The following is a 20197-nucleotide window of genomic DNA, read 5'->3' as shown; positions in this document are numbered from 1 at the left end:
TTCATACAAAGCCAAATCAAAGGATATTACATGCAAGCTGACCCACTTGATTGCTTTGATAGTGTCAAACTTAAATCTCCCTTATAAAGTGGTCCTCATGCTACAAGAGAAAGTGACCCAACTATCGACAACCCCACAAAAACTCCATAAAGTCCCCGTTTTCCAAGAAACATTGGATTCATCTAAAGCTCTACTTCTCCTCAAAAATGGGCACTTCATGGCTTTAGATTAAGTATATGGATGCAAAATGTATGACCATGAAGAAAATATGGATCAATCGATTACGTTTCAACAAAGTGAGTTCAAAGACCAAGACGAAGGTGGTGATCTCTCGAGTGCTTGCTCACATAAAGGGTGATATCCACTCGCCCTTACTAGTTCAAAAGGGGGATCTTTGACCACAAATGGACATCCAAAATCCAGCTATGAGCACCACACCTCACTAGCGCAATAACATCATCAACAAGGAGTTGGAAAACTTTACTATGAGTTTTCTAGTTCTAGAAATATTAATAGAAATGTCCGCACCTACATAATTATACGAAGCTACCCGGAAGGAAAAGAAATTATATAGAATCGAATAGTCCTAATTGATTTACATAATTATATGATGATGAAGCTAGATGAAAGCCCACTTGATTTCATTTCTGTTAGCTGCAGTTACAAGCTCTCTCTGCTCTGCTCTTGCATTTGTTTGCGGAAGGCGAAGAGTAAAGGTCCTTTTTGTTATTTGGATTGATAAATGAGCATACCTTGGCAACTATTTCGATGTCATGATCCAGGAATCTCTTCCACGCTCACTTGCCTTCGAGGCTTAATAATACAATCGTGTTGGCCTCACAAGACTTTGGGAGAGTTACAAGTGCTGTTGGACTTCTATAGTATAGTAGGACTGCCCAATTGTACCATGTCGTCCTTGGAGCACCTTGAAACTGATGGATAGACTCAGAGAACAAATCAGACCGTGGAGAATATGCCACACACATGTATATCCAACCATTCTACATTCCTGGATTTGTCCAAATGCCATACTAATGGCCAATCTTCACCATTTGTAACATTCCTGTCACGCAAGAACCTTACCATGCTCGCGGAAATCATATATCCAACTCTACCTTGTACCAAAACATTTTGGAATTGTAGATTAATCATGCTGTCATATAACAAGCAACCTTAAGCAGATATCTGAACCCTTTTAAGTGGAGGAAAGTCAGAACATTCAAGAAATGGCTCCAAGGCTTTGTCATCTCATCAATGAGCAAGAGAATATCTTGCTAGAAAGGCTATGAAAAATGCTCTGAGACGGACAGACAAACGAGGCTGCGGCAGAGACAAAGGCACACACAAGGAGGAACTTCCATATTCTATTATTAGCGGGTCAAAACTTGTTCATACGTTCGGCCCCTTGCCCTAGTGAACAAAGCTTGTAGCCATCCTTTGCTTGTGAACCTCTAAACGGGAGGAAACCGTTACCGTTATATCTTGCTAGGAAAGCTTTGAAAATGCCCCACTAGAAGTTGTCCTAAGGACCATAAAGCCTGCCCCTCTCTCTCTCTCTCTCTCTCTCTCTCTCTCTGTGCACACAGGGGGGGGACAGAGAGAGAGAGATGCACATGCGCACACAGGGACTTTGATCCTCTGTCAATAGCGAGTCAATTTTGTAACATAATCGCGTAGGTTGGGTCCTTTGCCCCAAGGCGCAAAGCTTGTAGCCAACTCTTCTAACTTGTCAGCTGATCTCAACATGTCTTCCTCACTCTCAATGCCACTTGGATGTGGAAGGGCAAATAAAACTCGGTTCACATCCTCATCAACCTCCATCCCATAAACCTCTGCAAACACCTGCATAGATCATAAAGATGTTCATTGTACGCTCAAACATTTTTCTTCAGTAGGCATCCAGCAGGCATACTTCTTTTAACGCCGGATTGGCAGCACGATCTCTTTAAGTGCAGATGCTTCCCTAGTACATGAGAGAGAGAGAGAGAGAGAGAGAGAGAGAGAGACCTTTTTTAATTTTTGAGGTACATCCACATGTGGTGCTTTAGCTCTCGCCACAACGTTTATCACCAACATTCCATCTTCATGCAGCCTATCCCTTGCAGCTGCCAGGAAAGTCTCCTCAAGAAATTCAGCAGGCGGGCAACTAATGCCAGTGCTGTCAATAGGCCACAACAACACACTTAAACAACTTCTTACAATCACCCGAACTATCAAATTCAACCAAGAAATCCATTTCCTTGCATCTAACCTAGGATCTTCTGAGTCAGCATCAATTATTAAGACATGTAAAGCATCCCCATCTTGAGTGTTCTTCATTTTGCCTGCCTTTTCTTGGCACCTCTGATCATCACTTTCACTGCTCCCACCAGGGTGAACATTTTGACCAGAAGTTGGTCCATTGACGGCTTTTCTATTCACAACTGCCAGTCCATCAGCTATATTAAGCTGCCATCACACAGGAAACTGCTCAGGGTCATGATAACTTGGAAGTTCAACAGGGACCACCATCGAACCATACCCAAGGAGGCCTATAGAGATCCATAAGGTTGCATGAGTGGGAATTTTGAAAAGGCCCAGTTAAACATGAATAGGACGTCAAGAACACTTGTAAATTAGCAGCAATTTAGAAGCATCACTCATGTCAGCATACATGTACATGTGTGCATGCATAGCTATACTTGGCCAATATAATATTTGAGCAACCACAGATATAGCTTTATCAGTGCACATACATGTCCATAATAGTTCAGTTATGAGTCTTTGAGACTTAAACTCTACTCAAGGGGATCATATTGGCACTCCAACCAAAACTACAAGCGAATCATATGCATGCACATGCATTATATGTGCATCCCTACACCTGAGAATGTCAACTTTGTACTAACCTTCATGCGTTCATCTTCAATAAATCCAAAGTGGCGTTTAGCAAGATCACCAACCACAGGGTCCAGCTCCATGACCTGCTAAAACTGGAATTTTATCATTTTTCATATGGTTTTGAGATGTAACTCAGCGAACATTTACACACCTCAACCATTCCAAAAGGTAGATGCTTATGTAGAAACATGGGCAGAAGTCCAGCTCCCAGTCCAACCACCACCAACCGCACCTGGTAACAAGCCAAGTAAGATCATATAAAGCAGGTATACCATAAGCCTGGAAAAGAGTCAATGCATACCAGTTCTTGACATGAAACCCATTTCTTGAGATTTGATGCAATCAGTGACAATCCAGCTACCATCCCAGCATGATAAGGACTAGCCAAAAAGCTATGATACACTTGAAACTCAATATCTGACAGAGAAGATTGTGACCATGACAAGCACACAGTCTCAGTGATCTTTTAGCATTGAACTATAGTCATATTCAAAGAATTGGATAACACCTGCAAGACTGTCTTTTTCATTGCGGCCCTTTTTCTTGGATGATTTGCTTCCTTTTACTCCAGTTCTAGCTTTTCCATGGAGTTTTCCTGATAGTCTGACAAGCCGTGCCTCTGATTGGATCAAATTTGGGTTCCTCCTGAAGACAAGCCGACGGAAATATTCGTAAGTACTGCCCGTTTGGTCTTGGTTGTCATTGGAGAGTGCAACATTTTCCACGAGCATGGCACCTGTCAAGAAGGACTCTACCTGCACGGAACAAACTTCTTGAACTTACGTGAAATCTGACTGTCAAGCTAGGAAAGCCAAAAAAATATAATAGTACCTCCTCTAAAATTACTCTCCTCATAACACCATCACTAGACATAAGATACCTGGAAAGAGAATACTATGTAAGCTTATTTTAGTAGGGCTCCAATCTTGTTTGACTGAGGAAAATACAAATACTGGACAAATATGAAGGAAAAAAGCTATAACTTACGGTATGCTACTGCCACCATTACAGTTAGTTGGTTGCAATTGCATGATAACTGGTGAAAGATCCTCCTACAAACTCACAATACATGGGCATAGGTTAGCTTTATGGAACAGTAATGTTTTCTTCCTCCCATCATCACAATTTCACAAGTATTAAGAATGTCTAAGTATTAAAATATGCTTTCATGAAATTTTCTCATCTTCATGGAATTCTGTACAATTTCCTGTTGAGACACACAGCCTAGTTGCCAAGAGCAATGACAAATCTACAATGTGGAACGCAACCAGTATACAGGCCAATTTTTTACACAGCTTGTCAATCAACACAGCACATGACCACTAGTTGGTGCTCCGAACATCACTTCCAAAAGGCACTTCATCTCACAAAGACTGCATGCTCATATAAAGTTCTCAAACCATTCCTTATTCCCTCCTAACTCAAACTCAGCACAAATATGTTGTTGCCAATAGCCTATTAGGATTGGACTTAAATAGTCCCCATTTATGATGAGTTCAAGAATCAAAAGAGATGATGTACACCCATGCTTGCCTGAATGTCTTCCATGCTTCCACAATAAAAGTTTGCATCCAGGAAAACCTATGCACGAGACAGCATACGTGTTTTGAGTGCAAATCCCCAAGATAGAAAATAAGAATTTAACGTTTGGCAAGTCTATCTACCATGATCAATCGGTGTGCTTTAGCACTCTCAACAACCTGCCATTGACCTTCTTCAGAAGAAAAAAGCCATTCATGAGTTCTTCCCTGCAAAATATCGGAATTTGTTAAGGCACAGGACAAAAACAAACAATCTAACAAAGACCAAAAACGCAAAATATATTGTTAGAATCTGAATGATGATGAATCATGCAACTATACCTTTGGGACAAGAAAGACAGCACAATTGTACTTGAAAGGCCCATGACTCTCTAGCGCATCTAGAATTACAGCTGAATAACTAGATCGTGACAGACCATTTCCACCAAGAGTCTTCGATATCCTACGTCCTGGAACAATAACTTCAAGTTCACCTGTATGTGAAAGGCATTGACTAGTCTCGTGCCCATCCATCATTGACTTTCTCAGTGAATTTTCTTTTTGAACCACCCTCTGGAGGAAATGCACCTGTGTTCATTGCAGTTAAAGACCTCATTTGATTACTATTTAGCAGCAGGATAACTGGACAGCAAGCAATTCAATCTTTCACCTAATATTCCACAGTTGTGACACCAAACAATAGCCCGCTTCTTGGTTGACAGCAATTCAGAAAGTATACCACCATATGCAGTGAGAGTAGCTTAATTTTCAGTGATGTCAAAGAAATTTGCTTGCATACATAAGCCTCACCTGCCTTTTGTGATCTTCAATAACTTTGAGTGGATCAAATGACATTGCTACTAATGATAAAGAAGTTGATGCATCCCTCTTTGCAACTACCAGAAATGGCCTTAGTTCAGATGCAGGTGCTTCGGAAAACTGTGCCACTTGATGGATGCTCACATGCCAGCCATGCCTGTAGTTAGAAAGCAGGAGCTCTGGAGACAAGTTGGCACAGTAGCATACCAAGTTAAATATTGTAAGCAACATGACAATGCTACCTCAAGAACAAAAGAGAGAACTTGATGGAAGATGAATACCAACAACATGGAACTGTGCTAATGTCACACATGCATAACATCCGCCACGATCTACTACACGTTCAACCTGTATAAAAATGTGAACATAACTCTCAGGCACATTCCAGTTTCTTTGTCCTGCACCAAGTTTATATATCTAAGATTCTTTACAGCACAACTGCTTGAATCTGAAAGGCTTTCAATTCATGTGGGACCAGAATCTGAATCATACATTGACAAGGCTACCTTTATCTTCAGCTAACAAGGAGTTAAATGCTCACGTGCAAATTTTTGAATATTACAAAAATGAACTCCAAGCTGCAGCAAAAACATGTGTCAACCTTCTAAGTGAAGGACCTATCGCATATGTATCAGGACTAGAGCAGAATATGCTAGGAACTTATATACAATGGAGCACAATGCAAAGTCTGCTCGGCAGAAAACAAAACAGTAGAACACAGCTGCTCTTGCTGCCAGACTACAATTAGGTCTGTGGTAGACACGTGCAACTTTATAGAACTGAATTACTAGACTATCACTTGCTCCACAGGTATGAGATACACCCTTGACAGCCACAAATGACGCAAATGTTCAGAGCTGAAACTAAGCACATAAAAAGTAAACAGATAGACCATGTGAATGAATGCAAGTATCCCACAATTAGGTAAAATGTGAAGGGCCTGTATGAGACTGGTGTTTGTTCAAGGATTCTCTTTCAAAGATGCAACTGTAAAGAACACTAATGACAAACGTCATACTCCTACAGATGTCAGATTCTTAGTTCCTGATCAAGGTAAACGGCCACATGCCATTACACACTGGTATTTAGCATAGGATAGAATAAATGGAGCTTCAACAATACCTCAGACAGAAATTGAACTGCTGACTTTGTCTCTTGACCTGGCTCTCCAAGTATTGCATCCAGACCACCTTTGTCAATAACAATGTCAAAAGCTGCATTTGGGAACTGAGAAGAGCAAGATATAAGCACACATGAACCTAGCAGAAAAAAAAAAAAACTTACTTTTTCAAAACTTGTGAATTCTTCATGGAATAGAAATGCATAGTCAACAATAGACATTAGAAAGGCCAAGAGCCAATCAATTCAACTTCAACATTAAGTTTCGCCTTTATAGAGCCATGTGAAGATATGCTAGGGCTTCCACTAAGGAAACACAAAAAGTTCGGCCACAACTGAAACACAAAGACTTGAACAGTGACGTGCAAAACTCAAACCCTAAAGGCAAAAGCAAAACACAAACAAAGAAGAAAGAGAACTCTGAAGTGAATGAATCAATGTTATAGATAAAGGAAAGAATGTACAAAATGCTCAAGGGCAGAACTGTCTAACAGCCGGTGGCTCTCATGGGAACGGGTTGAGGGAGGGGTCGATGTGTGCCATCCATCAGAGATGAATCCCAAGTCTAGTAGCCACTAGTCGGAGCAGAGGCTAATGAAGAAAAGTGCTAAAAACACAAAAACGACCTGGTGTAGATGCAAACGCAAATCAAGCCAATGCTGGAAATGGAAGGGCAGCAAGTTGGAAAGCAAAACGCAACAGTCTCTAGAGCTGGAATTGGTAAACACAGCAATGTAACCACCTAAAGATGATGGCAATTGATCACCAGCAGTAGTGGACAGTTGGGTGACAGCCATAGTTGTCAGGTACGAAATGTACGGTATGGTACGGTACAATAAAATACGGTACTAAATGGTACCTTATGATTTTACAAGGTACGGAACGATATTAGTACGAAAAAAAATTTAAGATGATTTTTTATATAATAAAAACCATAAATCATTAAATGATAAATCATAGAATACATGTTTAAAATGGAAATAGCCATTTCATTACAAAATAAGATGAATACATGTAATGACCATCGTGGTCACATGGGCTGCACAAAACATGCGATACAACTACAATCTAGTATATCTGATACCAAAAAAAAAAAAAGACCTATGTCATATCAATCTATGATGAGGCATCACTATCATCATCATCATCAGAACCATCTGAGTGCTCATCAAGAGAGTCTGAAGATGGCTCCTCGGCATCCAATGATGAGACACACTCATACTCATCCTCACTGATGAGGTTACCATCATCATCAAATGATGGCTCCCTAGGTGGTGGTTGTGTAGGCAAGGGGGGGATGTCATCATGAAAAACAACAAATTTTAAAATTTGTGTTATGGTTAATTGTTTAAACTTTACCTGCTTCTTCGAACTACCCATGCTCATCATACCTCTCATCATGCGTAAGTTAGTATGGCAATAGACTAGCCGCTCTAACTGTCATGTGCAAAGCCAATTGCGAATCTTTGTGTGAATGAGAGAATAGGCACTCCGGTTTCTCTCACATGCATCCGAAGAGCAATTCTGGGCAAGGACCCTAGGGTCTCCAGTGCGTATCCAAAGTTTTGCCACCAAAATAAAGCCTTCACAAGTGACTCTCTCCAACAACAAGTGAGAGAAGCAAAAGCCACATGCCCTCTCTGATCTGCGTAGCATCCTAGCTCCTCCAACACTGCATTGTGGTCATCCATAGACCACACGAGTCAAATAAGCAAGCTGGTCTGAACGGAACTCTCTATCATCCATGATTGTCGGTGACTTCTAGGCCAGATGTACCAATGCGGAAAAACCATTGATAGGCTTATGCATCCACGCCTATCTCCTCTCTGCTATCTCTAAAACATGTGCACGTTGTCTCTGTGATCACTGTACAAGCATGTGTCTCCACCAATGCCGCTCTAAATAAGTGAACGAGAAGGCCCATGGTGGACCCCTCGAAATCACTCATACATAACACCCTATAGAAGGGAGTCACGACAATGACAACGGCATGGACTTTTTGCCAAAACTACTCATTAAGACACAAGCACTACATGGCTTTGACCTCCTCTGTCTCATGCTCATCCCACTCATTTCATAGAGTGGACACCATTGTCTGACGCAAGGCAGACCGCACCTCATAAAGGCGCTCCAACAATAACCACATGTAAGCAAAGCGAGTTGAAGAAGGCTTCTTCAACTCCAGGGTGCTATGCTCACGATACATCGCAAAAACCTTTACCTTTACCGTGAAGAATGTGACAATTAATGTAGCTTTGCAGACCACCCTCTTCACCCACTTGAGCTTCCCAATATCCTCCATGAGCAAGTCCAAACAATGACTTGCACATGGAGTCCACACAATCGTAGGGAACTCGGACTCAAGCAAACAACCCATGCGCTGACAATTCGATGCATTGTCAATAACAACTTGCACCACATTTGAGGGGCCCACCTACAACCACAATTCACAAATTACAAGTATACTTATTGCTAACAATACTTGGAAATTGGAGGTTAGAGAGAGAAAGAGTCTAGAGAGAATTGAAACTTGAGCCTTCAAGTTTCAAGTTTCAACTTTCAACTTTCAAGATTCAAGAATGAAGAGAGATGGGACCCGGGGGTTGGGGGCCTTGCGGCCCGAGGGAAAAGAGAGAATCAAGATAGATCATAGATACTAGAGAGATTATAATTATTAGAATAGGGAGATAGATAGTTATGCATAAATCAAATTTCAATTATGAATCATGATATTATAATAATGAAAAAAAGTGAAACAAATTTAAAAGACAAATTGCAATGCATACCTCAATGATAGCTTGTCGAATGTGGCAATAGATGAATGCGCCCGTCGTTTTTCTCCCCCTCTTGCCGGTATCTACAACCCGCAAAAAGCAAGTGCGAGTGGACATAAGACAAGTATGTTCATGATGCTACATGTCTTACAATCACTCCATCCGTCGGTGAGAATGGAGCAACCATATTTTATCCATACAGCCCGAATAGGATCAAAGGCTCTATCAATCCTCTCCTCTTCATCAATCTTTTTCGTTCTCATGTCATTGTATGTAACACTGGTCCATCCTTCACATGGACCCACATTGGCAATGGCTTTTACCGTCTTTTTCCATTGCTCTTGCTTTAGGACATTGAATGCAAGATTGCACTCAATCACCGTGCGTGCAACTTCAATGTCCGCAAGTCGTCGTCTTTCTCTAAGAAAGGTAACCGCTCCAAGCACATGACCGGGAGCTTGAGAGAGAAAGGATTGTCTCTCCGACACCACATGAGCCTCCACTCTTTGTCTTTTACCGGAGCCGGATGCGGATGTGGAGCCCCCACCACCAATGGTAGAGGCCTCTCCCACATCGGTTGAAGATACTCCCACATTGGATGCTTCCTTGTTAGTAGGCATAGGAGTTGATGCCGATAAACCACTTCCTCCTACTCTTGTGGATCCCCTCTCATCTTGGCGAAAATCTCCTCCACAATGTTTTGAGGGATCTCCTTGCATGGAGCAACTTGCCCCCCATCTTGGTTCTTTGTGTTCCTCTCCGCATGGATCACATGTAAATTAAAGGCCTCATGCTTCTCACAAGTCATGGTGCCGATGACGAGTAAAGAGGCCCGAGAGAGAGAGAGAGAGAGAGAGAGAGAGAGAGAGATGCTTGAGTCTCGACTCTTGAAACTTGAAAGTTGAGTCTTGAAAGTTGAAAGGGAGGGAGACTCTAGAGACCCGAGGTTGGAGTAAAGTTGAAAGAGCAAGAGTAAGAGAGAGGGGATGGGAGATGAGAATGGCAAATGCTTTGATAGGGTGCGGAATAGAGTGGATGGGAGATGAGATTTGAGAATGGCAAATGCTTTGATAGGGTGTAGGAAAGAGGAGATGGGAGGTGAGATTCAAGAATGACAAATCACAAGTCCATTCAAGAATCAAGATCCAAGAGAGGAAGATGAGAATGGTAAATGCTTGCTGAATTGGTGTGGAAGCATGGAGGAGAGGAGCACCTTTTGTAGGTGAGAGAAGGGTCAAAGTTCAAACAGTCAAAGAGGGGTCAATGGTCAAAGAGAGGGCTGCCAGCTAGAAAGAATCCAAAGAGGGCTTGGGAGGGGAGTACATGACTGAAAAAGGGGGTGGGATGAGGTATCCAAGGCTTCCCACCCCCCAAAAAGTGCCATGCAAGTAGGCGGAGTAAAAGCGAAGGCGCAAGAAACACGTGACACGGGGCACAGGACACACAAGCGAGGTGGCCTAAATGGGCCCAAAAAAACGTACGAATTCGTACGGATATGTACGTACGGTACCGTGCGAATCATACGGTACGTACAAATCCGTACGACGTACGAAGGCAACTATGGTGACAGCTATAGACCATGTAGCAGTAGCCATTGGGGGTTGGATAGCTAGTGGAAGAGAGCTAATGTCTGAAACCTGCAAGACAAGGATGGGGCTAAATGGTGGGCAGCCTGTCTATTTATAGACATAGAAGGATCCTCCCAAATTAGGGTTTTGCATGTGGGACATAGAAATACTCTAGAACCACTTCCCATTTAATGAAAATTTTGGTAATTTACTGTTTTGGGGCTATTTTAGAGAGGTAATCAATATGGAATGAATTTTTAGTTCAACAATCCATACAACTTATGAAACATGGTTCTAAAGCTGTAAGATTAAGACTAGATTTTGTTCTCCACCTAGAATAATTGCCAACAAGAGAATGAGAGAATACTTAACATCTTTCAAAGGCTTAAGAGGGCCTATGAGACCAAGACAAACACTAAGCTAGTATTATGAAATATCTCATCCAAGAAAGCAAAGCAAAACAACTAATACACCTCCGAGCAAGACACTAAGTAAACTCGAACATTTAAAGGGAGCTATAACTATGGGTAAATTTTGATGTTAAGAATATTGACAAGGTGGCAAACATATTCAAGGGAAAGTGTGCAAGATGTACTCCAACTAGAAGAACAGTGATGTTCCATTGTTGAGCAATCCTTCCTGTGAGTGTGCACAGCAAAAAGGAAAGTGGACATGGATAGGAGACAAAGAGAGAATACAAGTGAGAGAAGGAACAATGTGACTGCAATGGTTGAAGCTACAAGGCTACAACAGTCAACCCTAACACACGGCTCTATGCGTTAAGTGTGGGTGCCAGACGGTAGCAAGGGGATGAGAGGATAAGAAGGGCTAGCTGATCACAAAGGATCAATAATGGATAATAAGAGTGGGAGGGTAGGCCACTTATATATAGGCAAACTAGGGCCACGACTCGTAATAAAGTGGCCAAGCCCAAAATGTGAGTGCCCAAGACAGCCAAAAAAGCCCAAAAAGAAATGCACTAATGTACCCTCCATCTAAACTGCCTAAAGCAATATAATGACTAACAAATACAATGGCAGAGCTCCTAATGTTGTCGTATAACTCAGACTAAGGCTCATAGGCAGGAGATTGTTAGATTTATTTATCCTCGTGTGTGGATGTACATTGTTACGTGTAAAAGTAAGTGTTTAGGTGTAAACACCATTAACACCACTTAGCATTAAATAAGAGTCAAAGAAGGTATAGGTGGATACCTTGGTCCTTAGCCTATATATTTAGACCCTATCACTTGTATTTTCATCACACATATCTCACCTATCATTATCAATCTATTTCTTTCAGTTTATACTCTCTCTCTCTCTCTCTCTCTCTCTCTCTCTCTCTCTCTCTCCATGGACATGGAGTTCCATGCGCCATAGCCTACTAGATGCACACAAGCTCCATACCCAACAATGGTATCAAGTGAGTTCAACCGCAACTTGCCACCATCTCTGACCTGCTATTCATGGTGCTTCAACTGCTATAGAAGAAGAAGAAAAAAAAAAAAAGAGGAGGAGAAGCAGTTGTATTGGCTATCGACATTGCCCCAGCCACATGTTCCACGACACACTCTCCACGTGTGACCTTCTGCCCATCTCCTACTCTACTGTGACCAAGTATGCTCCACGTGGCATCCCAAGTCTACCCGAATTGATATTCAAATCTACTGTCGTGACTCTTCTGTATCAATTGCCTACATGTCCACCACTTCAAAGCATTGTAACCTACCGCCTGTCTCACCTATTGAGTGTTGCCTTGGAAGGGTCTAGCGTGCAACCTATCTCACATGCATTCATGTCCTACCTATCAACACTCAACTCACCACTTGTCCTTGATCATTGACCAACAAACGTCAAATCCGCGTGGCCCATCAGATCTATCTCGACATGTTTTGGCACTAAAATAAGGTCCTTTAATTACAACTTACTCAGTTAAGGTTAAGATTTCATTTCTTTTTTAGATACATTTCATGTGAAATTAGAGCTTTGCAATTCCCATGAAATTTGTTGAAATTTCATGAATAAAATTTAGGGCTTTTTAAATCTAAGCCTGAATTCTCAAAATTTCTTCTCCAAAATTAAGAGCTTTTCATGTTGCAAACGTTTGACATCACATTGAGGCATCCGGTGACGTGTTCAAGTCCACCCAAGCACTCACCTTCAACAATTAACGTAAAATGACTCACCAAGCGTCGAGTACTTGGCAATGTCATGCAAGCAATCGAAATCAATCACAATGTCCTCGACATCAACATCAAGGGAGGATTTTTTTTCTCAATAATTTTTTTCTCAATAATTTTTTAAATATTTTCAAAAAATAAAAAACATTAAAATATAAAAATGTGTGGCTAGAATTAGACATTGACCATGCTCACACATGTGCCTTAACCTTTCCATCACTTATTAAAAAATTGTGTGGAGTCCTCTCCTAAGTTTTAATACAAAATGAGTTATATTTCTTTTTATTTTCTTTCCTTCACATTCACAAAGGAGCTATATCTAAGGGCAGATGGTAATCACTTCCCGAGTGACCTCTAAGTTAATCCCAAAAGCTATACCCACATATTTGGCCTTTGGTCATGTGCCCAATGCCTGAGAGCCACACCAGCTTTTGATCAACCTCTGAGCCATATACACGCACCTCTGAACCATGTCTTACTTCACGTGCCTGAGCTTCTCGATAGACCATGTCATCCTCACATCACACCTCTCTCATTTCTATATCTCCTTTTTTAGAATCATTGTGCGAGATAAGATACCACCTCTTCAAGGCAAGACCTTCCCTTTTTCTTTTTTGGATGTTTTCGTGTCACAAGTTCAAGCACCTATGACCCGAAGGGAAGCTTGTTGGATTTATTTATCCTCATGTGGACACACATTACTGTGTAAAAGTGTATGTTTAAGTGTGAATACCTTTTACACCACTTCGCATTAAATAAGGGTCAAAGGTGTAAGTGGATACCTTAGCCTATATATTTAGACACTATCACTTATACTTTCTGTGAGAGTGTGCAACGGAAGGACCTCGAACACAGAGGAAGAGAAAGACAATCTGCAAGAGAAAAAGAAAAGAAACTTGCACTGAACAAGGAACAAATGTTGAATACAGAAAAACTGATCGGTCCCTGCACACAGCCGGCAGAGGAAGAGAGAGAGAATCTGCAAGAGAAGAAGAAAAGAAACCTGCACTGAACAAGGAACAAATGTTAAATACAGAAGGACTGATTGGTCCCTGCACGTAGCCGGCACCAGGTCGGGCTGATGGTGAGGGCAGCACCGAAGACAGACGAAGATGACGAAGTCAAAGTGTGCACCTACCAAGGAAGGATGGAAGATGATAATCTAACTGATTGCCAAGTGGAAAATGGCTATAATAGCCAAAAAATCCAAAAACTGACTGACTTGAAATTTGAGGCCAAAAATATGTCCGACCAACATTTAATGCTGGTAAAAATGCTAGAAATGCTCCAAAAAATCCTGGAAAGGATAGACAATGTCTGACACGTGAGGCAAACTCAAGAATGCAAAAATTTCCTCGTGAAATGCACATAAAATCCTAACTAGCAGAGAAAATGCACTGAAATGCAGTAAACTGAGTGCTCTAGAATGAGTGACCTCCTCCATCAAAACAAGTGATAGACAAGTTAGAGCTCCTAAAGTCCTCGTCTGCATCAGACTGAGGCTCACAAGCAGGAGATGACAAGGCATGACAAACATGACTGCTAACATTCCCTCTCAGATCCTGGATGTGGCGGAAGACCAAGGAAGAAACGGATCCGGGGGTGGTAAGGGGAATGCCAATGTCGATGAAGCCCGTCATTGAAGATTGTCAATGAAGAAACTCCTCGCGATCCTGGGAAGCCCCCTCTAAAACAGTAGGGGCCAAGAAATCCACAACCGCATCACCAAGATTGTCCCTCTCTGAAAGGGATGGGGAATACGAGGGAACCACCAGAGGAGAGGGTGGGGGATTGGAAAGAACCTATGGAAAAGAGGGTGCACAAACGGGAATGGGTGTAGCAATAGACAACTACCTCGGAGGACCCTGCATAAGAGAAGGGGAATGGAGACTATAAAGCCCACTCTCCTGCCAACCTGTTGCAATAACAACCCATGTAGAAGAATCCTCAATACAAACAGCTTGCTCAATGAAGACAACCCAGGTACCAAGCCTTGTGAGGCCATAAACTGAGAGGAGTGAAGAACCCAAGTCCGGAACATAAAGAGCTTGTGAAAGGGAGCTCGACGCATGTCGGGAAATAAAGGCAAAGTGCCAACATCACAAATAGGCACTGAAACAATGTCACCATCAGTGGACTGAACCCTAAGAAGGGCATAGATCCTGCAACAAATCACCTCGTGGAGTCATATGACTAAAAGCTCCACTTCAACCAGCCAAGGCCTCACAGAAGATGAGACAACCACTGAAGAAGGCTTCCTCCAAGTCAACAATATGAAGAAACACTGACTCATGGGTAACCGCTTGAGTAGAGGTAGAAGGTTCGGATGTTTTAGCTCCATCCTTCGCTCCCGAACAAAGGTGAGGGTACTTCTTCCAACAGCTCCTCTGGATGTGTTCTTTCCCGCAGTATGGCCATTTAGGCTTCTCCGAGTCAGAGTCAGAACCTGAAGAACTTTCCTATCTTTTAGCCTGTGACTTCCCTTTCTTCTGTCCCCCCCCTCCTAAACCTGTAACAAAAGCTTTAGTGGAGATGGATCCACTGGCTACCTCTTTGGCGCCCTCATCATGCTCCAAAACAAGCGGGGCAAGCTCCTCCCAAAGAAGCTTCTCACGGATCCTCGATGCAAGAAGGTTGATGTAGAAGATATCAAACCGGGGAGATGGTAGTTGAGTCAAAAGAATCATGGCCATATCCTCTAAAGAGATCATCCTGCCAACGGACGCAAGCTCATCCCTCATGTCCTCCAACCTGTTGATATGATCCTTCATGGAAGATGTTGGGAATAAAGCGCCATCGTGCCTTTTATATGTGCACGAGTGTGAACACACCCTTAGCGCATTTGTACTTTCATATATATCTATCTAAAACCTAAAGAGGTACACGCACAAAAGATTGTACCCAAGAATATCGTGCATCTCTCTCTCTCTCTGACTCTCACTCTCTACTCTTGCTCACGTTTTGCTCTCTACCTAACCTTTTCATCGCACGGCATTGCATCGCCACTGTGCATCGCTCACTTCAAACTGGTATCAAAGCTACGGCTAAGGCGTTCGCACTTCTCAGAGTCCGCTCAGGTCAGCTTGTCATTGTTCCTTCACTAGACAGACAGGCAACAGATCCAAGTTGCATGCAGGTCAAAATCATCATTTCCTGGTCAGACGCAGTCATGCACAAGTCACACACTTCAGGCACAGGTCAAACGTCGTTTTCCAGGTCATGAGCAGGTCACACAAGCAGCGACGGGCTGGCGGCTGTAAACAGGGCAGATTCATCACTTTTCTTTTACAAAATTTTTTAATTTTTTCAAAGGTTCCCTACAAGCAAGCCCTTTGCTCACTAACGGGCATTCGTGCGTGTAAGCACAATTTAGAATTTTGGGCACTTGTCCAAATTTGATGCAAGCAAGACACAACAGTGATATTTGTCTCAAAAATTGCAAGAATTTGTGGCATTTTGCCTCCGACATTTGGGGCTTTTCATGTACATGCAAGAATTGGGCTGAAATTTATCCAATTTCTCCACATTGATGCACATTGGACCTCGTGCAATTTGGGGCTTTTGCTGTTTGGGTGAAATTTGGGCATCATTTGGTCATTTTATGTACATGCAGGTTTAATTCCATGCAATTTGGACATCTAGCAGTTGGAAAAATTTGGGGGTTTTGCTGAAATTGCTCTATTTCGGCAAAATTAGTCTATTCTATGCATGTCAGAGACAGTGCAGATGTAAGGTTGATACTTCGAGCACAAAAATTTTGGGGCTTTTGATCGTGCGTGTCATATTTTGTGCCCGTGGGTGCATGTACAACAGAAATTGCAGCTAAAATTTGGGACTTCTCATGTAATGTGATGTATTTGTCCTTGGAACAGCTGTAATTAGTTGTGGAGTGCTGTAGCACAAGGTTTAGTGCTTCTGAAAATTTATTTGCAGATCTGAAATTTCTGCTTTTACATGGTTATTTATTGCTGGTTGGTACTTGTTTATACCTTGGTCACTCATGTGACAGCTTGGGCCTGCATTTGCTGAATTTTTTGGTCACATTTGGGCTGAAGATCATGGCTCGCAGCAGTGATAGCAGTCATCTCATGCATGTTAAGAAGCTTGAAGGAGCACATAACTTTGCAGTCTGGCAAAAACAATGCTATAATATCCTACTGCAGAAGAAGCAAGCAAGGCCGATTAAGACGAAAGGGGCAAAGCCCGCGAATATGGAACATAAAAACTGGGATGAGTTAAATGAGCTTGCACGCTCAACCATCGAGCTATCGAATTCTGATGCCTTGCTGTTTAACATTGAACGTTTGGATTCTGCCTATGCTATTTGGACTCGACTAGAAGAACTGTATGCCCAGAAGAGTGCCGCAAGCAAAGTTTACTGGATGAAAAAGCTTATGGATTTGCTTATGAAAGAGGATACAGCAATGTCTACTCACTTGAGTGAGTTTAACTCCATTTTCAGCCAGTTGGTTGCCTTGAAGTTCAAGATTGATGAAGAATTTAAGGCTACGTTCTTGCTTTGCACTCTACCAAAGAGTTGGGATACATTTAGGACTGCTATGAGCAATTCTAATGCGATGCTTTTGTATGTTGATGTAGAGAGTGCTCTACTCATGGAAGAAATGAATCGGCAGAACAATGAATCCAGTAAGTCTTCTAGTGCTTTGCATACTAGGGTCAAATCACAGCAGAAAGGCAAATCTGATAGCAAGGGACGCAGTAAATCACGTGGTAAGGATGTTGAATGCCATCATTGTGGCAAGAAGGGTCACTTTAAACGTGACTACTACAAATGGAAGAAAGAGAAAGGAAAGGACAAGAAGACAGATGATAGCAAGGAAGAGAAGAAAGAGAGTCAGCCTAAGAAGAGCAGTGTCAAAATTGAAGAGGTGAATGTAGTCACTCATGACAGTGACAGTGGGAATGACGTACTCTTTATCTCTTCACACTTTAGTACACATGCTTTACTTGCAGATACGGATGATGACATGCAGACTTGGATTCTAGATTCAAGTGCTTCCTTTCATGTCACCCCTCATCGTGAGTGGTTTTTAGACTATACAGGGGATCAACATGGTGTTGTCCATCTTAGGGACAACTGTGCATGTGACATTGCAGGTATTAGCAGTGTGCAGGGGCAGTTTCAACATGGTTCTGCCTTCACACTTCAGCATATACAGCATGTATCTCATGCTCAAGAAGAGCTTGATTAGCACATGGCAGCTAGATGACGATGGATTTCATACCACCTTTGGTGATGGGAAATGGAAGATCTGTAAGGAATCTAGAGTGATTGCCTGAGGTTGTAAAAGTAATACCTTGTATCCTCTCCATGTATCTAGTGTGCGCGACCATGTTGTTGCCATGACCGAGCAGCCAAGTGTTTCTTTGTGGCATGGCCGGTTGGGACACGTGAGTCAATCTGGAATGAAAGAGCTTTCTTGTTTGGGTTTCTTACCTTGTCTTTGTTATGCAGATTTTGAGCATTGTGATCATTGTGTTTATGGTAAACATGCACAGATGTCTCATAAGAAGTCTCTTTTGTTGAAATCTTCCCCTCTAGAGTTAGTACATTCTAATGTATGTCAGATGCCAGGGCTATCTTTAGGGGGAAAGAAATACTTTGACACCTTTGTTGATGATACTACACGGAAGGTGGAAGGTATGGGTTTAATCGGTCACCGATCAGGTCTTTTTTTTTTTGGGGGTTTGGGGGGGGGGGTGTGAAACCTGCACTCGTTACGCACTCAACACGGCACAGAAAGGTAACACGATATGAGCTCAAGGTATACTCTTGTATTATTCAATCCAAAAAGCGGGACAACATAGACACATCCCAGGACTACACCCTCGTGACGCCGCACATAAGAGGGTTCACCACTGGGCATAGGGAATCACACGTAGAGTGGAAACAAGGCAGGGCTTTGAATCACTACTACTCCCTATATAGGTGCAATCGGTAGCAACGGCATGGTATAGCTACAAAGCCCTTACACTCACCTCCGCTTACTGGATTGCTGACCTCAGCAATCTAAGGGTAGCGTTTGTTATTTGACTCATCCGGGGTCTTAACGCAGCTTTTCCTATCAAGCTGGTCAGTGTCTGCCGGTCTAAGGGACCGCGGGGTCTTAACACAATCTATGCTATCAGACTGGCCAGTGTCTGCCGCACTAGGACGTTGGGGGCTTTTTATTTGATGGAGTTATTTTTTGATGATTGCTACCATGCGGGTCCACCCTCGACTCAATTACATTTGAGGAGTGGGGGCACGTGTGGGGTCTATGCTTGAGAACCGCATTATTTGTTGAAGTACTAGAAAGGCTCAAGGGTCGTTGGAGGGAGCCGGGGGGTTCTCGAGCCAAAGGGCGAAGGCATTCTTTCCGCGTTCGCAAGCCTCCGCTTCTAAGATCCAAGTGGCCTCCTTGAGTGGACGCCCACGCCACTTGGTGAGGTATTCGGGGAAGTCTCTTTGTTCCCGGCGTCGGAGGAATGCTTCTACTTCGAAGGGACCGTTGGAATGGAGCATTGGTATGCGCCGTCCCCATTGGTTGTCGGGATAGAACCTGCGCAGAAGACGAGCATGAAATGCATTATGAACACAAACACTGTCTAGCAGGTCCAGCTTGTAGGTGACTTCGTTCAGCACTTGAGTGATTCGGTAGGGTCCATAGTAACGGTGATTGAACTTGGGGGTCATGTTTTTGGGAAGTGACATATTCTTAGAGCTCACTAGGACCATGTCTCCTTTGGCGAATAGTACGGCCTTTCTCTTTTTGTTTGCTTGCTCTGTCATGGTGATCTTGCTCTGCTCTAGGCTTTGTTTAGCTGCTGCATTGTGGTCTCTCCATTTCTTCAAGAATTCTTCCGCATCTTGATCTTCCGCTTTGGCCGCTCCGGATGCTAAGACCAATGGTGTAATGACTTCTTTTCCTATTGCTAACTCGAATGGAGTGTACCCGGTTGCCGAGTGTATGGAGCTATTATAGTGGAATTCCAAAACATCAAGGTACAATGCCCAATCTTTCTGGTTTTTTGGATTGAATAATACAAGAGTATACCTTGAGCTCATATCGTGTTACCTTTCTGTGCCGTGTTGAGTGCGTAACGAATGCAGGTTTATCACACTTGGTATCAATATAGGGAGTAGTAGTGACTCAAAGCCCTGCCTTGTTTCCACTCTACGTGTGATTCCCTATGCCCAGTGGTGAACCCTCTTATGTGCGGCGTCACGAGGGTGTAGTCCTGGGATGTGTCTATGTTGTCCCGCTTTTTGGATTGAATAATACAAGAGTATACCTTGAGCTCATATCGTGTTACCTTTCTGTGCCGTGTTGAGTG

General features: G+C 42.6%; 1 protein-coding gene across 3 annotated transcripts in view; it reads right to left on the bottom strand.

The window, feature by feature from the left end:
- Nucleotides 1–1346: 1346 nt before the first annotated feature.
- LOC148035312 (S-adenosyl-L-methionine-dependent methyltransferases superfamily protein) overlaps nucleotides 1347–20197 on the bottom strand; it is a 55566-nt gene continuing 36715 nt past the window's right edge. Inside the window, exons 2-16 of one of the 3 annotated variants that reach the window (XM_087680319.1) lie at nucleotides 6342–6446; nucleotides 5501–5567; nucleotides 5211–5398; nucleotides 4743–4988; nucleotides 4545–4628; nucleotides 4414–4461; nucleotides 3868–3932; nucleotides 3712–3760; nucleotides 3389–3635; nucleotides 3182–3297; nucleotides 3032–3112; nucleotides 2889–2963; nucleotides 2252–2448; nucleotides 2008–2158; nucleotides 1347–1842 (exon numbers count right to left, since the gene is read on the bottom strand). In XM_087680319.1, coding sequence (XP_087536445.1) covers nucleotides 1642–1842; nucleotides 2008–2158; nucleotides 2252–2448; nucleotides 2889–2963; nucleotides 3032–3112; nucleotides 3182–3297; nucleotides 3389–3635; nucleotides 3712–3760; nucleotides 3868–3932; nucleotides 4414–4461; nucleotides 4545–4628; nucleotides 4743–4988; nucleotides 5211–5398; nucleotides 5501–5567; nucleotides 6342–6446 — 1920 coding nt within the window. In that variant the 3' untranslated portion in view covers nucleotides 1347–1641. Of the gene's footprint in view, nucleotides 1843–2007; nucleotides 2159–2251; nucleotides 2449–2888; nucleotides 2964–3031; nucleotides 3113–3181; nucleotides 3298–3388; nucleotides 3636–3711; nucleotides 3761–3867; nucleotides 3933–4413; nucleotides 4462–4544; nucleotides 4629–4742; nucleotides 4989–5210; nucleotides 5399–5500; nucleotides 5568–6341; nucleotides 6479–20197 lie in introns of all 3 variants that reach the window. The other 2 variants (XM_087680320.1, XM_087680321.1) reach the window with 2 other exon arrangements.

This window comes from Lygodium microphyllum, chromosome 6 (assembly GCF_053477565.2).
Source record: "Lygodium microphyllum isolate KBCC chromosome 6, Lygodium_microphyllum_v1.1.10, whole genome shotgun sequence".
NCBI classification, from domain to species: domain Eukaryota; kingdom Viridiplantae; phylum Streptophyta; class Polypodiopsida; order Schizaeales; family Lygodiaceae; genus Lygodium; species Lygodium microphyllum.
The sequence above is the reverse complement of the archived record's forward strand: the minus strand, read 5'-3'. Positions and strand labels throughout refer to the sequence as shown.